This window comes from Citrus sinensis, chromosome 5, assembly GCF_022201045.2.
Source record: "Citrus sinensis cultivar Valencia sweet orange chromosome 5, DVS_A1.0, whole genome shotgun sequence".
In the NCBI taxonomy this organism is placed as follows: domain Eukaryota; kingdom Viridiplantae; phylum Streptophyta; class Magnoliopsida; order Sapindales; family Rutaceae; genus Citrus; species Citrus sinensis.
Genome location: NC_068560.1, coordinates 36,056,767 through 36,077,526, shown reverse-complemented (window position 1 = coordinate 36,077,526; position 20,760 = coordinate 36,056,767). Strand labels below are relative to the sequence as shown.

The window sequence follows — 20,760 nt, the reverse complement described above, 5'->3', positions numbered from 1 at the left end:
GTCTTACTTATGGAAATTAAAGTGGCCTCTCTCCTTTCTTGGACCACAGGCTATAATGAATTGTGATAGATGTAGCTAAGTGAGTTGGAATTCCTATTCCTCTATCTTAACTAGTCTCAATGGACAATGGCAGCTCCTCTGTTCACTATTAATTAACTTTCCAGACACAGTAATGGTCCCGTCACTGTTCACACCCAAAACTCTTTTAATGAAACTACCACCCCTCTGTTTCCATTGTCAGTGTAGTTGGTTTATGAAACCAATCATAATCAATTCAGCTCAAGTTAAATCTAACCACTTGACTTAAGCTTGCAAACAGTTCAAGTTGAAGTATATGTTATCTAAATTGATTCAGAAATCAACTTTCTGTACACAAATCTTTCATCAATAACTAGTTACAAGAAGAATTTGATATCAGAAGAGAACATTATTTCACTTACAACTACATACAAGAAAAACTAGATCCAGATTATACATTTAATTTTAACATCTATTCTCTAGCACTGTACAAAACTGTAACTACAACGCTCTAAACAGCCATGTAAATAGAAATTATTTCAAAAGACGTGCAAAAATTATTCATGCATGTAGAAGATACCTAAAACTGAACTCATATGGCATAACTTGGATGAATTGTGACAATGGTTCATTTTTTCCTCTCTCGAGGCATTTTATTGCTTTCTTTCCTAGTTCACATGGTAACTGAAGGCAAATCCAATCGAGTAATGACTCGAAGTCCTTTGCAAAGTCAAGTAGATACCAGTCTAATAGCTTTGGGATTGCAAACTTTTCTGATGAAATGCCAACTGCAGCCTGTAGGTACTCTCTTTTGGCAACTTCTAGTTCACTCTCAACTTCAGATGCAGTGTACACCCTCACCTTCATATACGAAGCATAGTCATTAATCAGTAATTGAATGATCGGTAAACCTTCCCTACATATAAGTCTGGATAAATTCAGGATATAAACATTAAGGGGTTTGCCGAACAGTAAGAGATTCTTGAACTGGAATCAACAACGGCATAAACTGTAATTAAATATTTCCCGCTTAACAAAAAAAAAAGGCTTAGAATGCGGCATTACACACAAAATTTACACTCTTACCAAATATTTGTGTAATGGACGGATAGTTAATCATAAAATTCCAGAAAATATAGGACCACTGAAGAGTTTCATTAAATGATATCAGAGTGCATGTGGGAATAAAGTAGATAATGAAACCAAATCTATCAATTTCATGATTGGACTTACAGCAGGGGAGGACCAGCTTCCACAAGAGAGGGCAAATGTTACCAAGGGTTCAGATAACTCCAATCCGAACATGAATCTGGCAGTCATTTCGTCATTTTTTGCACCCTTTGAAAAGGTCTGTAGTGCATGTAGAGGTAAGTTGCTGAGAAAGTCTTAATTAACAAGCTGAGAAGGGTTGAGTTGAAATGTGCAACACTTACATATTTTGAGTGATAAGGCAATCTCAGGATAAAATGTTCAATGGTTATTGCATTTAGCAGGTGGCCCCCTACTCTTATTGTTGCCTGAGGAGTAAGAAATGGGATCGTATAAAATAGTGGTTATAATGTTATAAGCTACAAGTTGGTGGAGGAGCAATATACTTTTCCGGGATTAAGCTTTCAAGCATCTAATAAACACACCACTAGGCCAAAATAATAGCACACGAAATACAATATCACTTCTGTATATATGATTCCTAAATGTTTCATACCTTTTGCATCAGTGCAACAACCATCTCGGGACTCTCTGGTATTCCATTCTCAAGGAATGCCTGAAGCAAAGCAGTATTAGAATTTGCCTCTCTGTCTTTGAATTGACGAGAACAAAAATAAGCACACAGAACATACGTTCATCATGCAGGAATTGTAAATGTTTATCCAGAATGCAAGCTTCTCCTGATGATTAAGGTTTTCTAAATTGAAGGAGGCAATTTTTCCAAGGAGGATTCTGAGAATGTAGGATACAAAATGGCCATTACTACAAGAATTTTATTTTATTTTTAAAAAAAATAAAAAAACACGAACAAAATGAGAAACTATTTAACAACTTACTTCAATCTACGAACAAGGAACATGGAACTTGATGTTCGGTTAGTATCGATAGAGTCCGCCTCAATTGCAAATAAATGCTTATATGGACCGATATCTCTCTTTCCAAATTGTGAACAAATACCATAAGGATCCTGGAACTCTGTTTCTTCATTGCTTTCTTCAGATGCTAACGTCGAAAAAAAATGCAAATTTTCTGCAGTGCCCTTTCTCTTACCCGAGCTCATTCGTAACAAGATGGTTGATAAACATCTCACAATGTCCTCAGAAATTCTGTTTGGACCATCATCTCCAGACTCTCTCTCATCCGGCACACTAATAGTCCTTGCTCCTTCATTTTCTGGGTTTTGTAGTCGACATGCTAACTGAAAATTAAATACAACTTAATGCCTCATTTGTCAGAAAATATTTTCGCTACAACATTTTAATTGTTATCAATGTTAGCACAAACCTGTATCTTCTGACGATCTAAATGCCTCATTGTCTGTTTACAGTCATTGGAAGGTCTCTTCACAGGAGTTCTGCCTGTTTGGACTTTGTGAACAGAGGATCCTTTCTTCTTCATAGAATTTGTGCACAATTGATTCTCTTTTCCCCTCCCATCAGCTATTAGCATATCAACAAGGAGGATTAATATGTAAACGCTTGATTATAATTCAATACCAGCTAACTAAATACACATTGTGAGTGTAAATGTCGTGCCGACACCTACCAGAAAGAGCTGCCAATTGCCTTATTGCCGATGTCGTGGATCGACCCACATTTCGAGCTAAAAACTTGGATTGTTCTTGTTTAGAATTTGTATCATCAACGCATGGATCACACAAATCAATTGAAATCTCCATGTTCTTCTTCGAGGATGAAATGTAGACCGCTTCCCGATACAAGTCTTGTCGGAAATGCACTACCTGTTCCTCAAGCCTTACAACTTCTTCCTCCAATACAGCCACTTCTGCAAGAAGCTCCTTCGTCTACAAAAACCAAAAGAAACCCCCAATTCAAACACGACTATGGCAATCGAATTCGACAATGAAGAACACAAAGCGGATGGTGATTTTTGTTACTGACAGAAGGAGGAAGATAAGGCGGTAGACGAGGCAGAGCTCCCAGAGGCCTACTGAAAGCTCTCTCCAGAGCTCTGTGAACATTCTCTTCGTGTCTAAGCTTCTTCTTCAGCTTATCAACCTGAACAATTCCAAATTTCAACACAACTATCACTAAAAGAAGCTAAAACAAAATTAAATCCAAAATAGCAAATTGTGCAGTCACTAAGACGACAAAAAAAATAATAATAATAAATAAAAAGATAAAAACATCCCCACATCTTGCTGCAACGCATATTTTCGTTGTGCGTTAGAAGCTCTTCGACTCGCAGTTGTTTTTCTGGCACCCGTTACTTTGGTTATCGGCATTTCCACCTTCTCCTTCATTGCATTTGCACCAGAAATTGAAATTTATAAGCGCGAGATTCAATTTGAAAATCTAGCATCGGATTCTAATCAAAACAAGACCAAGTGTTCAAAATCTTTAGGAGCGTTTCACTTTCAGGAGCCTAGCTTCTCCGCATCGAAATTGAAGCCATATTATATATGTGAAACTATATTAACCCCCCCTCTGTCTGTGGCCTCCATGGGGAAATAATTACAACATTACATTTACATGATTTAATTTGAACAGAACAATCATACTAATAAAAGCTAAGGGGGCCCAGTTTAAATATGTGATCAAAAGTTGATTTAATTGTGATTAATGGTTACTTTATCTTGATTCAATGGAGCTTCAAAAGATTGGCATTGCAGTGAAGTCCTGAGTCTTCTACTCATCTTTTAACAGCCTCTGCAGAAGCACAACAACAGGGACAACTTCTGCATAATCGGGAAAAGAAAAATCAGAAGACGTCATATTGAAATGCATTCATATTAATTTGACAAGAAGAGAATCAAACGCAGACCTCGTTAAAAATCTTGTATGCATACGCATGTAAGAGAAGTTCAATAATTGCGACGCAGGATCATTGCCGAAGCATTAAACAAATACGAGGCAGAGAAAGAGGAGCTCCTGAGGATGAGCGTGTTAGTGTGGTAATACAATATCCTCGATGCTTGCTGAATGGTGGACAGTGGCCTTGGAATATCATCTAATAAAAGGAGAGAAAGAGGTGGCAACTGGCAAAGTGGGTGAGTGAAAGCTCAAGGCTGAAGCGGTTGGCTAAATTTTGTTAAAAAGATGCACATATTGATAATAATATACGACCGTACGTTGTCTGTTAACTTGGAACTCTTTAGCATTTAAGCGACTCTCTCTCTCTCTCTCTCTCTCTCTCTCTTTACGATTGGGAATTGGGATTTCGGATCGGGATCTACCGTATTCTCCGTCTATCCTATGCATGTCATCATAGATCAGTAAGCGTGCGTGCCTCTGCGTTGCCCCATCTCCTTCTTTTTACACAACTATTTACCGTTACTATTTCTTTGCCAATTCCCTTATTTCATGGTACTTGTAGTAATAGTAATATATCAGCTAAATATTTTATTAAAAAAAAAACAAACATTAGGGCGGCGCTTCGATTAATCATAAAAATAATTCTATATATACACACATAATAAAAAACGAACAATAAAGAAAATTATGCTTTTAGAACGCTAGCCACAGTCTTTCAAACTATTCTATTCTCTCTCTCTCTCTCTTTCTATATATATATTTGCGCATATCCAAAAATTTTCAACTTATAAAGCATAAATTCGGATCTGAAGAAAATAAGAGCTCAATCACGACACACTTATATTTCAAATAGAAAGTGAGAGAACGGAAAATTGTCTTTAATAAGCTGGACTTGGGACTCAAGATTGGATTCCCCTTAGGTGCAACAGTGGCACCGTACCACAGTTGCACCTAGCCGTTGGATGCAGTTGGATTGGTGGGATCCACTGACATCCAACTGCATCCAACGGCTAGGTGCAACTGTGGCACGGTGCCACTGTGCACCGTAGCCTGATCCCTCAAGATTTATCTCAAACAAAGAAATGTAGCCTACGAATATAAATCGAACCCTCTCTCTCTCTCTCTCGAAATAATCTTATTAATTGACATGTGTGGGTTAAAAAAAATTAGAAGTAAATGTTTGATTATGGGTCAGTGGGGGTAATTGTGTAATGAGGAAATTAAATTAAGATTAGTTGCTGGTATTTGAAGGCAAAAGCTGCCCAACTCACATGTTTGCCAACTAAAAATATTTTCGATTTAAGGGGAAAAAGAAGTTAATTAAAGTTGGTCCAAGCCTTGCCGGGACTTGACATTTAATATGGCGGTTCGTTGTCTCTGTCTGTTTATCCCATAGTTGCAGTGCGTGCTCTAAATGTATTGCAAATTAACTTGGTTTGCAAAATGATAAAATATTATTCGTACGAGTTAATTTTGTTCCATTTTGGGTCAATGTGATGGAGTATCCGTCGTTATTTATGATTTTATGGAAATAATCAAAAGTTTTCTCGATAAGTAGCTATTAGCCCAGACTACATTCAAATTCATGCTCACTATAAGATTGAATGTACCTAATTTGTGCCATTTAAAGTCAACTGGTAGAGAAATTTTATAATATCTCAGATGTATTACAATCAATTAATGCATTCATAATATGTATAGTTAAATTTAATACAACTATCACTTATATGATAGTTTTTCAAAATAAATATACACATATTATGATATTATTTACTTATTATATAACTGATATAATATCTCATATGTATTTTAAAATTTCTCTATCAAGAATGAGTTGTTCGATACACATGAGTAATTGAAAAAAAAAATTATACAATTATTGTTTCTATTTTTTTTCTGGAGACTAACGTTAACCCCGATATTATTTTGCACAGCTTCATGGTTTATAAATTGAGTTATGACGGCATGAGGCAGTCAACGAAATATCGGAAAGGGATCCAGCAAATTAATATCTCTTCATAAACGAATCAAATTTTTTATACACAAAAAGCTCAAAGTTATCGGATTGGAATATTGATTTAGAAACCCCACGTCGCGTGCAATGTCTACCTCTCAAATCTATGATCTTAATCTGTCCCTTCAAAAAAAATATATAAACTCACCAATGGAACTTTGGTCCTGTGGGAGAATTCTTACACTTAAAATAATTAGTATAAGGGTTCGAGTCTCCATAAAAATATTTATAAAGCTTATTTACAATCATTCATCAATTATCAAATAATTAAGTAAAGTTAGTTTATTCCTCACGAAATATGAGTAGCGTGGACAGCCCTCGAATATTTGAGAGGGTTTAAAGAATTTAGGCAGCGTTTCAGAAGAGTACATGCCACGAAGAATGTCTCAATTATAAAATTTATTTATAAATATTAATTGTAATATCTATAGTCCTATATAACAATATTAAATATATATATATATATATATATATATATATATATATATAAACTCTTTTAATCAGCAGTACGAAAATGAAAGATGACATATTAATTGTTTCGTTTATATTTTATTTATCAATCTTTTATTTTATTTTATTTAATCTTTTTTTTTTTGGGGTGAAAATGAGAGGATATAGAATCCCATGGAATGAGACGCTGTCGTCATGATTGTTTTGTTGGTGATAAAAAGCGATGATAAATATAATGGACACACCACTCGTAGCCACGTGACAGTGACTTTTTAGCTTCAGAATTCAGATCAAATGAATAAATATTAATTAATGTTTAAATCGTATTAGCTGTTGATAATGGTGTTGATGATTGCGATCTCTGAAAGCCGAAGCTAAAAAGTAAACCAAAAATCAGTTGGGTTTGTACAATTATTAATTAAAAGCTTTTTATTTTGGGTATAGAAAAGATTAATTTTACCCTTATTTATGATGAGGCAATTATAATAAATCAAGAATAACGAAAAGACAGCCCCGGGGCCTGACCGCAAAAACGAAGCCAGATTTCTAATTTTTGTCGGCCAATTTAATAATGAATTTAATTGAGTAATGTTAGGTTAGGTATTCCAATACTTACGTTTTAATTTGAGTCTCAATTAATGTAATATTCATTTATTAAATAGTAATTAAATAATTTTGTAAGTTATAAAATTTATTATTCAATAGATGAGTGATAAATGTAATTAAGATTTAAGTTGACAATTTGACAATTTAGCATAGCATTGACTTGTTCCCAGCACTACGTAATATATCACGAACAAATAAATAGCATTTTGGAAATAAATTTTGTAATCGATTCCGCAATCCAGTTTGGTAACAACCATACCTTTGTGTCGGTGAATTATGATTATGTGAGAAAACATAATAATTAGACTACGTGAGTACAGAATCATTCATGTTCTTTGTCTTACTACTAATTATTTCCCATTTAAGGCAAATACTTTTAGGTGGCCGGTTCAATTGTTCATTATTATTTAATTTCAATTACTGATATTAGAACTAAATCCTAGCAAAGATAAAATAAATTATATTGGGTGAGTTTTATCTTCTTTTTTTTTTAAAAAAAAAAAAAACTTAAAACGACGTAGTTTTATGAATATTTTTGTCAGGTTTTTATCATCATTTAGTCCCCCAATCATTTTTCTTTACTTCCATACAAAAAGTTGTTAGTCTTTTTGAGTCGAAAATCCATTTACCATTATCAAAACTGGAATACAAAGTATGCGAATTGTTGCAATATGGTCCCAATTGTAAATTATTTACGTGTTCTGGTCCATCTACATTATCATTTTTGTTTTTTTTTTTTTTCACTTCACCCCACTTTTGGCGGCAATCCATTGCTCGGTCATTATCATGAGAAAAATGGAAAAATAATGTTCGATTTAGACAAAATAGTAATAAGACAATTCTTTGATATAGTTTTTATAATTTTGTAATTTTTTGGGGGGGAAAAGGACGTAAATGTTAGATTAACCCAAAACAAAATCTTGATTACCGAAGATGAAACTGACTCCTCTTCTGTATGCATGCCAGTTAATTTTTTTTAAAAAATAGGCAAAGAACTTGGCTGGATGCCATGAATACATGTATGTGGATGTATATTATTGGATTTGCGATTAATAAAAAATGTTAAGATTATCAATAAGTTGGACCTTGACTAAACAATATTAAATTAGACGTATTTAAGGCAAAAAGCAAAAAAATTGCTTGTGAATGTCACTTAATGTTGTTGTCACAGCCTCACAGGAGCGTAACGCTTCGCCAGGCAGATAAAATGTCAATCTCAAGAAAGCAAATTATATTAATTTTAATGTATAAAGTTTTATTTGACATTTGTAATCTATTAATTAGAGGTGTACAGGTTTGGTTGAGTTTTGGATTTACATGATCGTCGAGGATTTTACATGTCGAAATGTTCTTACTCTCTGTTTTGAAGATATAATATGTAACGAGGTGTGTAGTTTGATTGAATTAGAGTTGCATAATAATCAACGATTGATAATGTAATCTACTCAATTTTGAAGGGCTTCGCTTCACGTATCATCTTAAAGTTACTTTTTTTTTTTTTTGAAGAAGTCAAGAAAATAATCATGTAGATTTCTAAATTTTTGATAAAAGATATCAATACTGTCTTTTTTTTATGTTAAAATAAATTTAATAATAGATACATTTAAAAATAAATTTATTATTTAAAAAATATTTTGATAATTTACAATCTATTTGACATATTTTATTATATTAAGCTAAAATTTATAGTGAACAAAAACGTAATGTTTAAATAAATATAAAAAAATTAAATTATTCTAAAAAGCGTATAAAATCATTTTTAATGTCATTAGTATGTAAAAAATATTGAATTAATTATAAAATCTATTTAACTCAAAGATTTATTTAAAAATTTAATAAACACAAATATATTGTTAATATAAATATAATACTTTACATTTTTTAATTATTTTATGTTCCAAAAAATATTTTAATATTATTAATAATCTACTAGACTAATTAAATTATTTATATTATATTTGTATCTATTAAAAAATTTTTAATTCATTTTTTTAAACGTAATATTCAAAGGGCATCATAATAAAAAAAGGGATCCTCATGCCGTTTAATAAAAATTTTGGGCCTTGCATAATCATTTTTTTCAAATCTTAGGGGTTATAATTATCTTTTCTTTTCTTTTTTCCCATTCGTTTCAAGTGTTTTAAATATATATATATATATAGAGAGAGAGAGAGAGAGAAATGTTCTAGTCCAAAATTTTAAAGTGCGGGCGGTTTTAAAGCTTTTTCGGATTTTAAAATACCTGACCAGAAAACTACTAATATATATATATATATATATATTATGAAAATTTTATTGCCATAGAATTCGACCATCTACAAGAAGCATGACAAATCACATAAGATTTAAAAAAAAAAACTTTGGTAAATTATTTAGAATGTTCTTTTTTTTTTCCCCTTCCTGAAAAGATATTATTTGGAATGTCAAATGTGAACATTACATTGTGTCATTGTGTGTGAAATAATTGAAGTACTAAGAGACATGGCACATGAGGTTCGATCCCACAATCGTGTAAGGGCATAGAGTTTGTTTAGATATGTGGTTTGACCCTGCTCGTATGCGTAGTCAGAATAGAGAAGAGTTTGTTTCCTATTCTTGCCATGCTTTATAAAATAAAGATAACTAAGAATTTGGTAACCAGTAATTACACTTGTAAACTCATCAACTTTTTTATATTATTAAATTACATGAAATTAATAACGCAAAATTTATGTTGTCATTTTAAGTTTATATGTCCCTGTCAAGGTGGCAACCAAGTGGTGAAGACGATAGATTTGATTTCCAAGCTATGGTTGAAATTTAGGGGAGGTTTCATATAAGAACTAAGAGCCATTTGGTCCCTTGAGTTCATATACCACTCTTTCACCAAGCACGGCCATTTAATTTCCACCAGAAAAAAAAAAAAAACAAGACATTTGGGCCTACGCCTGCGAATAACCAACGTCAACTTTCCATATTTTCATGCCCACTAACAAGAAAAGCACTGTGTCACTCGTTAACATTTCGATTACTAGGACTCATGATTGAATTTCCGATTGGGGTAAATTAAATGTGCTCATAGTATTTTGTGAAAATGAGAGAGAAAGTTCAATGTTGGGTGGGTAGGTCCAATAAAAGAATCAATAAGGCGTAAGTATGTGACTCTTCACCAAAAAAGAAAAAAAAAATGAAATTCCCAATTGCTCTAGAGCTGCTGTAACTCAATAGTAAGAGATGTGACGATTGTGTGCTACGGATTCCTCAAAAGTAAATAATAACCCTCGGCCCATTTCTTCATTTTTCTTGCACAAACAGATGTTACCCATACATGTTATGGATTCTCCCAAAAAGTTGAAAGGTTCTTGTAATTTTACAATAAGCTTTTAATTAAAGTTTTTTTCCAGTGTGGGGACTGATTTGTCATGCCACTGCGCGCTATGATAACTGTACCCTTATAGCCTCTTTCACTAAAGCTTCTCTTTTCTTCTTTTCAGCTTTGCTCTTTTTGCTTTTTGGTTTCAGTGATGCTGTTTATTTGCATATGCTTGAGCAACAATTACAGTGAATTATCTTTCTTTCAAAGAGATTGTTACTGAAGCAATGTGCACCACTGTTTCTAGAATATTGGGTTGGCTTTAGCCTTTAGGTGGTCCTATTGATATTATATCCATCCACGGCCATGGGTTTCCGGAAATGAAAATAGAATAATAACTTTGGATCTGTGCCACTCCTGAATCCTGATGATAATCGATGAAAAAAATATTAAAAGTGGAAAAGCAGCTACATGCTAAAAGGTTAGGTGTCTCTTTTTACATATTGTGGCAGCTCTCAACTCAACTCAAAGCCACTTTGGGGGTTTTGGTCCCCCGAGCTGTTAAAAGTTAATCACTGTTCACTGTCTAACCTTTGCCTCTCATCCTCCTCTCCTTGCAATAAGATCTGAAGGGACCCTCTACAATTCACCCCTCTACAATTCACAAATCTCCATTATGGAAAGCAACACCTGTTCAATCAATTAAGATAAAGCAAAAAAAAAAAAAAAAACTGGTACAATGTTCACTTGGTGGGTAATAAAATCAGTAGGATACCAGCTGGAAAATATTGCCACCCGGGGCCATGTTCCTCGTAGGATTTATTTGTTTTCACTTTTCTAGTCACAGAAAAGGCATCAACCCACTTTAATATGGGTGCTTCATTCACAGTTACCACCGCAAGGCCACACTTGCCGTTCGATCTTAAGCCGCCACGGAATTAGGAAATAGGAATAGGGTTACAATTTACTGAGAGAGTGGTAGCGGAGGCATTCGTATACTGTAATGAGACAAGGGCCACACATGGAAACAAAGAGAAAAACTTGGGTGGGTTTGTACATAGACGAGTCATTGTCGCTTACTTGTCACCTTATTATTATAAATCTTTTTGTGCCAGCTCTTTCTATTGAATTGGTCCCCGGTATCTAGTTAATCTGTTAGCTCTTATCTTAGCTAAGCTAATGCTCAAATCTTCTGCAATTTCAATTTTAATTTTAATATTTCCATTTTAAGCATAAGAAGAAAATCACCATTCTTGGCGTTATTTCACTTTCAATCCAGCGTTGGATGCATTTTGCTTGTCACATCTGTAAGAGCAATTAAATTGTTCTTTTGATTATAGTTTGCTTTGTTAGTCACTTACTTGAAGAACAACTAAAATTATGATAAGAACTTATAAAATCAAATAAGTATTTTATGGTCATTAAATAAGTCATACCAAAAAGGCAATAAAATTTTTAATTTTAGCTGCTCGAGGAAATGGAAATTCCTTCTTTCAATTATGTGTAGCTATCAAGGACTTCAATGTCTTGCTCTTGTATAGTAGCAGAATGTGTTTTAATTTTTTTGGATTACGAAAATTGGGCCGTATGCCCATAACTTAGCTTGGCCCATTTGTTTTTCGAAACTGTGGGAAAAAAACGCGAAAATATAATTGCGGTGAGCGTGGATCGAACACGCGACCTTCAGATCTTCAGTCTGACGCTCTCCCAACTGAGCTATCCCCGCATCGATGTTGTCTGGATGCAAACAATATTTATTAAACAACTCCCCGTCTAGTTTTTCAGTTAATGCAGTAGGGTAATAATATTTTGGTTCTTATTCTAATATTATTAACTACTTGCATATATATTATTGACTAAAATTCTACCCACATGAAGACAGTGTCAACATCTTTCAACTATAAACTATTGCTTAAAGTCAAAATTGACGCATGTACAACAATGTATAGTCTACACTATTTGTTCTGCTTTTCTAAATAATGGTCAATTGTAGTTGATCAACTTATGGTATCAGTAAGAAATCAAGACATACGAATATAGTGTAACTCAATCCAAACCCAGTAACAATGGCCAATTCTGCGTTTATCATTTGGATTTCTCTATTGTGCTTGTCAAACTGGAAGTGCTATGGATGGATAGATATGAATCCATTGAAATTCATAAAGGAAGAATTATCCAAGGAGAGGGACAATTATGCACTGACAAGTTATAGTTCGGACATATATGCAGTTGCAGGACATTCAGCCTTGCTCAATAGCCCTCAAGATGGACTAAAAGACAAGGATAAAATTGAAAGCCTGCCTGGACAACCCCTTGGAGTGAACTTTGATCAGTATTCAGGATACGTGACTGTGGATCCTGAGGATGGCAGGTCATTGTTCTATTATTTCGTCGAGTCACCTCAGAATTCTTCTTCCAAGCCGCTTGTCTTGTGGCTCAATGGGGGTAAGCTTCTTGTCATGCTAAATTTTCTGTAGTATTATTGCAAACAATTATATCTCTTTTATTTTCTGGTGGGCAGGGCCTGGTTTTTCCTCGTTTGGAGCTGGAACGATGATGGAACTTGGGCCATTCAGAGTTAACAAAGATGGCAAAACTCTTTATCAAAATGAATATGCGTGGAACAAAGGCGAGTTTCTAAAGTTTCAACACTTGTCTTGCTTAACATAATCTCTAAAATTCGAAATAACCAATAGACGTAATTTGGATTTTATTTCTTTGATGATCACTTTCAGATGCAAATATCATTTTCTTAGAATCCCCCGCCGGTGTTGGATTTTCTTACTCAAACATAACCTCAGATTACAAAGTAAATGGTGACATAAGAACTGCACGGGATTCCTATACATTTCTTGTTAGTTGGCTGGCGAGATTCCCCGAGTACAAAACTCGAGATTTTTTCATAGCTGGAGAGAGCTATGCGGGACATTACATACCGCAGCTTGCACAGGCAATTCTTTACAACAACCAGCACGCCAACCAAACTATAATCAATCTAAGAGGAATTGCAGTGAGTCTCATACATATTTACATACTTTGAATTCCATGGCTTTATGTTAGATTTTGTAACAAAAAGGTTTTGATGATTAGATGGGTAATGCGCTTATTGACCTTGAAACGATGATGAAAGGGACAGTGGATTTCTATTGGACACATGCCCTCATGCCTGATGAAATCTACCACGGGCTTACATCAAGCTACAATTTTGCTTCACTAAATAGTTCAGATAAAGTATGCTTGGAATTTATTGATCAAGGAGACGCTGCTGCTGGCAACATCTATTCCTATGACATCTATGCCCCCTTGTGCAATTCTTCCTCCAAATTTAATACTGTATGTATTTTTTTACACGGATAAATTATCTAATGCAGCATATCTATAGTTTTTTTTTTTTTTTTTGAGTATGTTGATCCCTCTGCTAACAGGAAATAGCAAACAGGTTTCGACATTTGATCCCTGCTCAGAAAATTATATTGAAACATACTTGAACAATCCTCGAGTTCAGGAAGCTCTACATGCAAACGTCACCGGTCTTCCTTATCCATGGCAATCCTGCAGGCACTGCCCTATATACCAATTATAAGTTAAGTTTCAATTAGTATCTTGCAGTCTCATAATTTTCTAAATCAGATATTTGTCTTTTGATTTCATGCTACCTCTGAAAACAGTGGAGAAATAAATCGAAATTGGAAAGATAAACCACAAACCGTGTTGCCAATCATTCAGGAGCTGATGGCTGAAGGGATCCGCATATGGGTATACAGGTACGGCAATGTAAGTGAAAATGTTCATCCTATGAAAAATTAAGTCATTTCAGTATTCAAGCTTTAATTAATTAGTGTTTACCATAATATGCAGTGGCGACACAGATGGTGCCTTGCCAGTGACATGCACTAGGTATGCCGTTAAAAAATTGGGGACACCGGTTAGGACGGCCTGGTACCCCTGGTACACTCAGGGAGAGGTAAGGTTTCGCGAAACTAAGCATTCGTTTTAATTTGAAAAAGGTATTCTTATCATTAAACTAAAGTAGATTTGTTTCATGTTAAGGTCGGAGGATATGCTGTTGGATATCAAAACCTGACATTTGTGACTGTAAGAGGCGCCGGACATTTTGTTCCAAGTTATCAGCCAGCTCGGGCCCTGGTGCTATTCTCCTCATTCATAAACGGCACGCTTCCACCTCCTGCATAGAGAAAACTAAGAGAAAGATTGCTAATACTGTTTCTTTGTTAGTTTGTACCTGAGTTTCTTTGTTAATTTATACTTAAGCTTATGTGGAAAAATAATCAGGAAGCAAATTTTCTTCCTTAATTATGCTTGGTGGATTTAGCTGACAACTGAAGGGGTAATTGCCAGTCTCAGTACTCAACGGCTTATCTCACAAAATAAAGCTGACAGCACTCCTATTGCTCGCGTGAAAGTAAGGGCAAGAAATGAAGCCTCTTCAGAATTTTGCTTCTAAGTTTAAGATTTCAGATTTTGAATTTTTGATATCACGACCACCTGTCAATAAAAAACTAGAGCACAGCGCCTTTATTCCGTAAAAGATAAGAGGAGCTAATTAATGGTCTAAAGCATCTAAAGGATCAAGAAAACAACAACATAGTCTTCAAATTATGCATAGTAATTTAAAACTGATAATGACTGGCCTGTTGGACATATTGATAACTTTTTTTTTTTTATTTCAAAATAAAACGTTAAAAGATATATATCAATATGCAGGCATAATTTACCTAAATACCCAAATGGCACCATTTTAGGCCCTCCCTTCAGTTCAGTGTGATTCTGGAGCAGCTGCATACAATATTTTAAAATATTTTAAACCAACAAAAATGACTGAAGCTCAATGAAGACCAATTATAAAAGTGCAAAATACACCTTTCTCCCATGAGAAAAGAGGAGGAATTAGAATAACAGCGCCCTTAAATTTGGACCATTAAGATGATGATGTTTACCAAATGCTCAAACAAAGTTCCAAGTACTGGCGTTTCAAATTCGAACAATTATCAACAACAAAATGGAGGGCCCCATGTTTGCTTCTTTCATTAGTGTGCAAGCTGTACAAACCACATATATATAAGTTGCGTCACCTTAATACTGCCATCTCTATCAGAGAAAAATAAACCCTTAATATACTCTTTTGGCACTCCAAAAGCTAGACAAAAAGGCTATCAAACGATGAAGGTTAGTCTCACAACCACAACCACATGGTGGCTGCTGCTCTCACTCTCTTGCTACCAATTGGCTTGTTACGCAAACCAAATCGACAACCTCAACAGGTTGATTAACTCTAAAAAATCCAGAAACCCTCAGCGGACAGAACCGTGGACTGATCAATCAAAAGTCAGAAATGTTATGTCTCCGGTGGATATTGGACCCCAAGAGGGGATGATGGAGGCTGACAAGATAAAAACTTTGCCGGGACAGCCTGAAGGGGTGGATTTTGATCAGTACGCAGGCTATTTAACGGTAGACCCCAAGGCTGGAAGAGCATTGTTCTACTATTTCGTTGAGTCCCCGCAGAGTTCCTCCAGCAAACCTCTGGTGTTGTGGCTAAATGGAGGTAAATATCACGCTTCAAATTCATCTCTGTGCCATCCTTTTTTCAATTTCCTTGTCTAATTTTCTCATTTATGCCTCTAAAATCTTGCCTTGCTGTTTACGCAAATTACACACACATGTTTGTAAAGTCCCCATGCATAAACGTATTAGATATTGACGCGCACGGATTAAAAGAAAATCTTTACACCCTTAACTTGCTACCCATAAATTAATCTTTGATTATATCTATGTATTCTGTGCTACAAATTGCTCTGTGTTGTATGAGACTTTTAGTGGAGTTCATGTATTGAATCAGAGTGTCAAGGAGAAAGAAATTAAACTAGGCAAATTTAACACAAATTATCGCCAAAACTCGCGCGTGACCACAGTCCACTTTAAAAAATGGTTAGTACGAAAATAAAAGATTCCTGAAAATTAAGCTTCTCCTAATCTAGCTAGAAATGTAAACTTAGAATAGACGTCCATGAAATTGGCTTACAACTAGTTTGGACTTATGGCTAAAAGGGCATTTTTCTTTTTCTAATTTTATTTATAATACCAAATATTCTTATTATTTATTTATTCATTTGCGTTCAAGCTCAAATTTTAATTTTTTGAAATAGAGATTGCAAAGGTTTCTTTTTTTTTTTTTTTTTGAAAAAGAGCTGAATTGTTTAAAATGCTGACTTACATATTTCTGTTGTTACAATTTTACTTCATTTTTCTCCAAAACCTTAATTAAAGAACTTGTTTATCATGTTGATTATACAGATTTTGTTAAAAGTTGTGATTGACAACTAAATATTTATTTTTATTTTGAAAAACTCTACAAATACCGAAATTTACTAAAGAAACTCTAATTGAAAATGAAAAATAATGCCAAACAAACTCTTAATGGTGTATTGAAGATTGTCATTAAGGAAGGAGATTAGGATTCTCTCCTTGTTTTTTTCCCCTCTTAGTCTCTCCTTATTTTTTAAATTTAATTAAAAAAACTCTATTAATTTTTAATATTAAAATTTAAAATTCAATGTTTAATATTAAAATTTAAAATTTAATATTTAAGACTCATTTATCGAGAAAAAATTATAAGAGAAAAGAAACAATTAAATAATCCTTGCGGAAAGCAAAGAGCACCCAGGGAATCTTGAAATTTCCACTAAGCAGTAGCTAGATATGTAAATTATGATAAGACTTGATGCCGTAGTCCAACAAGGAAATATATATATATATTTATAAAACAGGAGTACCCAGACTTACTACTCACTCAGCCTTTCGCTGTCACCATCTTACTTGGGTGCTTACCCCCTTATCCGTGCTGAATGCCATTATTGTTAATTCTTAATATGAATTGTGGATTTGTGGGGCAAAACATAATATAGGCAGCCACTCATGGCCCGCCACAGAAAAAATACCACCCAGCACCATTTATAGTGTACGTAGGTCAAAGCAACTGTATTCTAGATTACTATCGGGGCAATTCGATGTTATTGTTGACTTCAAATTGTTCTCTCATATCTTTTTTTTTTTTTTGCTTTGGCTTGTTTTGTTCATGATTGCATCTTAATTAGTGACTGGTCAATTTCGAAGGGAGCCACAGCCACTTCCACATGGCTGGGTGGTGTGAAGTGCGAACTGCTACCCTCCACCTCATGGGACTCTCCTTCCACCCAAACAAAGTTAAGTGGAGGTAGTTTCCCTTTACAAATATAATGTGCTAGAATTGTCCATTATGGATATACAAGTTCGGCCTAGGTCATATTGGTGGTCCTCTTTCTTCTCTAGGCCATAGATATCAGATACTTTTTTTCCCCCAAAAAGAAAACGGCCGGAGTCGCATAGTTGGATATAGAGCTGGCATGATCCACTACCAGTGCCAACAGTTATTACCGCGTATTAGTGCCTGCCATTTTCTGAATTATCATCATCATCATCATCTAACTTACGTACTAGACCTAGATACTTGTAAACAAATTTTGGGTTCCAAACTCGTCGACTCATGGAATCCTCCTTGACTTGCTTTTTCTACTGGTAAATTGACACCTTTTCTCTTATCAATACTTTCTGCTTTTACTATTTACTTTCTACTATTTCTATAATAATTACTATCGTTAACATAAAAAATTGTAACTTAAAAATCCATATCAAGTCTACATTTTTTCCTTATAAAATGGGAGGGGAAAAAAGTCTATTCATGTCATCCACTCTCTCTGTTTTCAGAAGCGTTTGTACAATTTTCGACTAAGCTAATTTTAAATCATAATCGCATAATTCAAAGATAAGTAATTAAGTGTTGCTACCTTGTGCAACCAGTATTTTTGTTTCTTGAAAATGCAACTAAATTAAGCAAAAAAGACTAAACTTACCGTAAGATTTGTCTCCTTCACCTCACACATTGAGTAGCCAAAAGAAGAAAAGAAAAGAGTAACCCATAATAATTTCTGAGATGTATACAGGTCCAGGATGCTCATCTCTTGGATATGGTGCCATGGAAGAACTGGGCCCTTTCAGAGTAAACAGCGATGGCAAAACCCTATACAGAAATGAATATGCTTGGAATAACGGTAAAATGCATGCACGCTGTTACCAGTTTGAAAGTTCGGCATGTTTTTTTTCTGTTTTACTATCCAAAATGAAAACCCGCATTGAAGTTAAATATGTATATTGCAGTGGCAAATGTGCTATTCTTGGAGACGCCAGCAGGAGTCGGGTTCTCATATTCAAATACCTCTTCGGACTACAGCAATCTCGGCGACAATAACACAGCTGAGGATTCTTATACTTTCCTCGTGAATTGGTTCGAGAGATTTCCCCAATACAAAAACCGTGACTTCTTTATTACTGGTGAGAGCTATGCTGGCCACTATGTCCCTCAACTTGCTTACACCATTCTCTCCAAGAACACAAGTAAAACAATCATCAACCTCAAAGGCATAGCTGTGAGTTTGACCAATAATAATTCATTAAGCTTATCCAATCTCTCATTTTTTTTATTTTTTTTTATAGTAATAATGCTAGTTAAAAACTGATGTTAATTGCTGGATCATATGTGCAGATTGGGAATGCTTGGATAGATGATAATTTGTGCACCAAAGGAATGTTTGACTTTTTCTGGACGCATGCTCTCAATTCCGATGAAACCAATGCCGCGATTAACAAATATTGTGACTTTGCGACCGGTCAACTTTCAACTTCGTGTGATCAATATCAAACTCAAGGAGTTAGGGAGTATGGACAGATTGATCTATACAACGTTTACGCTCCACTTTGCAAATCATCAGCACCACCACCTCCAACAGCCGGCGTTGTAAGTGTGTCGATTAATTTTATGCTCGTAATCACGCCATTCTTTTAGTTTCGGTTCAATATAAAATCAATATAAAGTTACGAACCTTAATTTCCGTTGGTTTTCTATTTTCAGCTAATTAATTACTACTTTTAAAGCTAATTCAGGAGAACAAATAAATAATAATAATAATAATAAAAGGGGAAAAAAAAGAATACACGTTGAAACCAACTGGGCCTTGCACAAATTAACCGATCAAGCAATTGATGATAATGATCTTGGTATGATCTTGTGTTATTAGATCAGCGAATATGACCCCTGCTCCGACAAGTACGTTAATTCCTATTTAAACCTTGCCGAGGTGCAAGCAGCTCTTCATGCGAAACATACCAACTGGACAACTTGCGGGTAAGACCAATTTTTCTTTAGATTACATTACGAGTTAAACATGTTTTGGCTAAAAATTCGACCCTTCCACAAATGTCAATTCTTTTGACTGCACCACCTCTGATCCAAGGGGTGTGGGCTCAAATTGATTGCGCCGAACACTAAAAATTAAACGAGATAAAATTATAAAACAAACTAATAATATAAGTCCTGATGAAATATATTAAAGGCTTATAGCTGATTTTTCTTCGGGATTATTTGAATTTCCCAGCGACTTGAGATGGACCGACAGCCCATCAACTGTGCTTCCAACAATACAGCAGCTGATAGCAAGTGGAATTAGGGTGTGGATATACAGGTATGTGAGTCCGGATCGGCGGATCCTATATGCCTGCTAAATTGCCTACTTAGTTTTTTCTTCTAAACTCATGCTCTGGAGAAATTTTATAATTCTACTTCCCCCACAAATGTTGAAGCTATACAACTGAAACGACACATAGTGCAATTACTATCAATAGTAATAATAATAATAAGACCACAGGTTATCGAGCGTACTAATCTAACACTGGATACATAATTGAAAATGAAACCTGCAGCGGTGACACAGATGGGCGAGTCCCAGTGACATCCTCTAGATACTCCATCAATGCTCTGAACCTTCCGGTTGAAACTGCTTGGTACCCATGGTACACTGATGGTGAGGTAGGAACGATCATTCAATCACATTAAGACCCAGAGCTGTAACTAGACGACATATTTATAATATGATGTTTGCGCAGGTTGGTGGATATGTGCTCGGGTACAAGGGAGTGGTATTCACTACTGTTAGAGGGGCAGGGCATATGGTTCCTACTAACCAGCCACAGCGAGCTCTCATCATGATCTCATCTTTCCTCGAGGGGAATCTTCCTCCCTCCTCTTAAGAAAGACATCGAAAACTGTTATCCCAGCTTGACATATTAGTTATTTCACAATTTGAAATTTCAGTTCCATTATGCATTCTGAGCACGAAGAGTTCCGATGCTATTATACTTGTATGTCCTAAATAATAGTAACCAGAATAAATGAATTATCATTAGAATACAGCGTTGCTATTTTCAGTCTTTTGTTCCAAAATGCTAGAAGGTATCTTGTGATTTGCACCAAGATGCAAGCGAAGCAAGTGGAAAAAGGAAATAAA

At 34.9% G+C, this 20,760-nt stretch overlaps 4 protein-coding genes and 1 non-coding gene across 7 annotated transcripts; 3 read left to right on the top strand and 2 right to left on the bottom strand.

Annotated features, from left to right (window-relative positions):
• Nucleotides 1–363: 363 nt before the first annotated feature.
• LOC102623920 (uncharacterized) lies at nucleotides 364–4,466 on the bottom strand. Of its 2 annotated transcripts, XM_006473307.4 has the most exons (12): nucleotides 4,012–4,466; nucleotides 3,818–3,925; nucleotides 3,383–3,484; nucleotides 3,129–3,245; nucleotides 2,773–3,031; nucleotides 2,512–2,666; nucleotides 2,064–2,425; nucleotides 1,860–1,959; nucleotides 1,724–1,783; nucleotides 1,452–1,535; nucleotides 1,252–1,368; nucleotides 364–879 (listed from the first exon to the last, which is right to left on the bottom strand). In XM_006473307.4, the coding sequence occupies exons 2-12, from the start codon at nucleotides 3,881–3,883 to the stop codon at nucleotides 580–582; spliced, it is 1,722 nt and encodes a 573-aa protein (XP_006473370.2). In that variant the 5' UTR covers nucleotides 3,884–3,925; nucleotides 4,012–4,466; the 3' UTR covers nucleotides 364–579. The 2 variants fall into 2 exon arrangements, with proteins under 2 accessions (XP_006473370.2, XP_006473371.2); XM_006473308.4 differs by lacking the exon at nucleotides 3,383–3,484.
• A 7,550-nt stretch (nucleotides 4,467–12,016) lies between these two features.
• Nucleotides 12,017–12,089, bottom strand: TRNAF-GAA (transfer RNA phenylalanine (anticodon GAA)). The gene has a single exon. It is a non-coding gene; the product is annotated as a tRNA-Phe (tRNA).
• A 314-nt stretch (nucleotides 12,090–12,403) lies between these two features.
• LOC102619875 (serine carboxypeptidase 1-like) lies at nucleotides 12,404–13,094 on the top strand. The gene is made up of 2 exons (XM_025096675.2): nucleotides 12,404–12,808; nucleotides 12,885–13,094. Exons 1-2 carry the CDS (start codon nucleotides 12,430–12,432, stop codon nucleotides 13,031–13,033), a joined length of 528 nt encoding a protein of 175 aa, XP_024952443.2. The 5' UTR covers nucleotides 12,404–12,429; the 3' UTR covers nucleotides 13,034–13,094.
• LOC112495560 (serine carboxypeptidase 1-like) lies at nucleotides 13,089–14,677 on the top strand (the record flags this gene model as incomplete). Its single annotated transcript, XM_025096674.2, has 6 exons — nucleotides 13,089–13,373; nucleotides 13,454–13,696; nucleotides 13,803–13,921; nucleotides 14,032–14,127; nucleotides 14,222–14,327; nucleotides 14,414–14,677. Coding segments are annotated over 6 exons (993 nt in total), but the record flags the coding sequence as incomplete, so codon positions are not given.
• Nucleotides 14,678–15,475: 798 nt separating this feature from the next.
• On the top strand, nucleotides 15,476–20,663 carry LOC102623624 (serine carboxypeptidase 1-like). Of its 2 annotated transcripts, none has more exons than XM_006473306.4 (8): nucleotides 15,476–15,929; nucleotides 18,364–18,471; nucleotides 18,578–18,846; nucleotides 18,963–19,214; nucleotides 19,495–19,601; nucleotides 19,852–19,938; nucleotides 20,177–20,282; nucleotides 20,360–20,663. In XM_006473306.4, exons 1-8 carry the CDS (start codon nucleotides 15,545–15,547, stop codon nucleotides 20,501–20,503), a joined length of 1,458 nt encoding a protein of 485 aa, XP_006473369.2. In that variant the 5' UTR covers nucleotides 15,476–15,544; the 3' UTR covers nucleotides 20,504–20,663. The 2 variants fall into 2 exon arrangements, with proteins under 2 accessions (XP_006473369.2, XP_052297721.1); XM_052441761.1 differs by lacking the exon at nucleotides 15,476–15,929 and adding an exon at nucleotides 17,574–17,597.
• The last annotated feature ends 97 nt before the right edge of the window (nucleotides 20,664–20,760 follow it).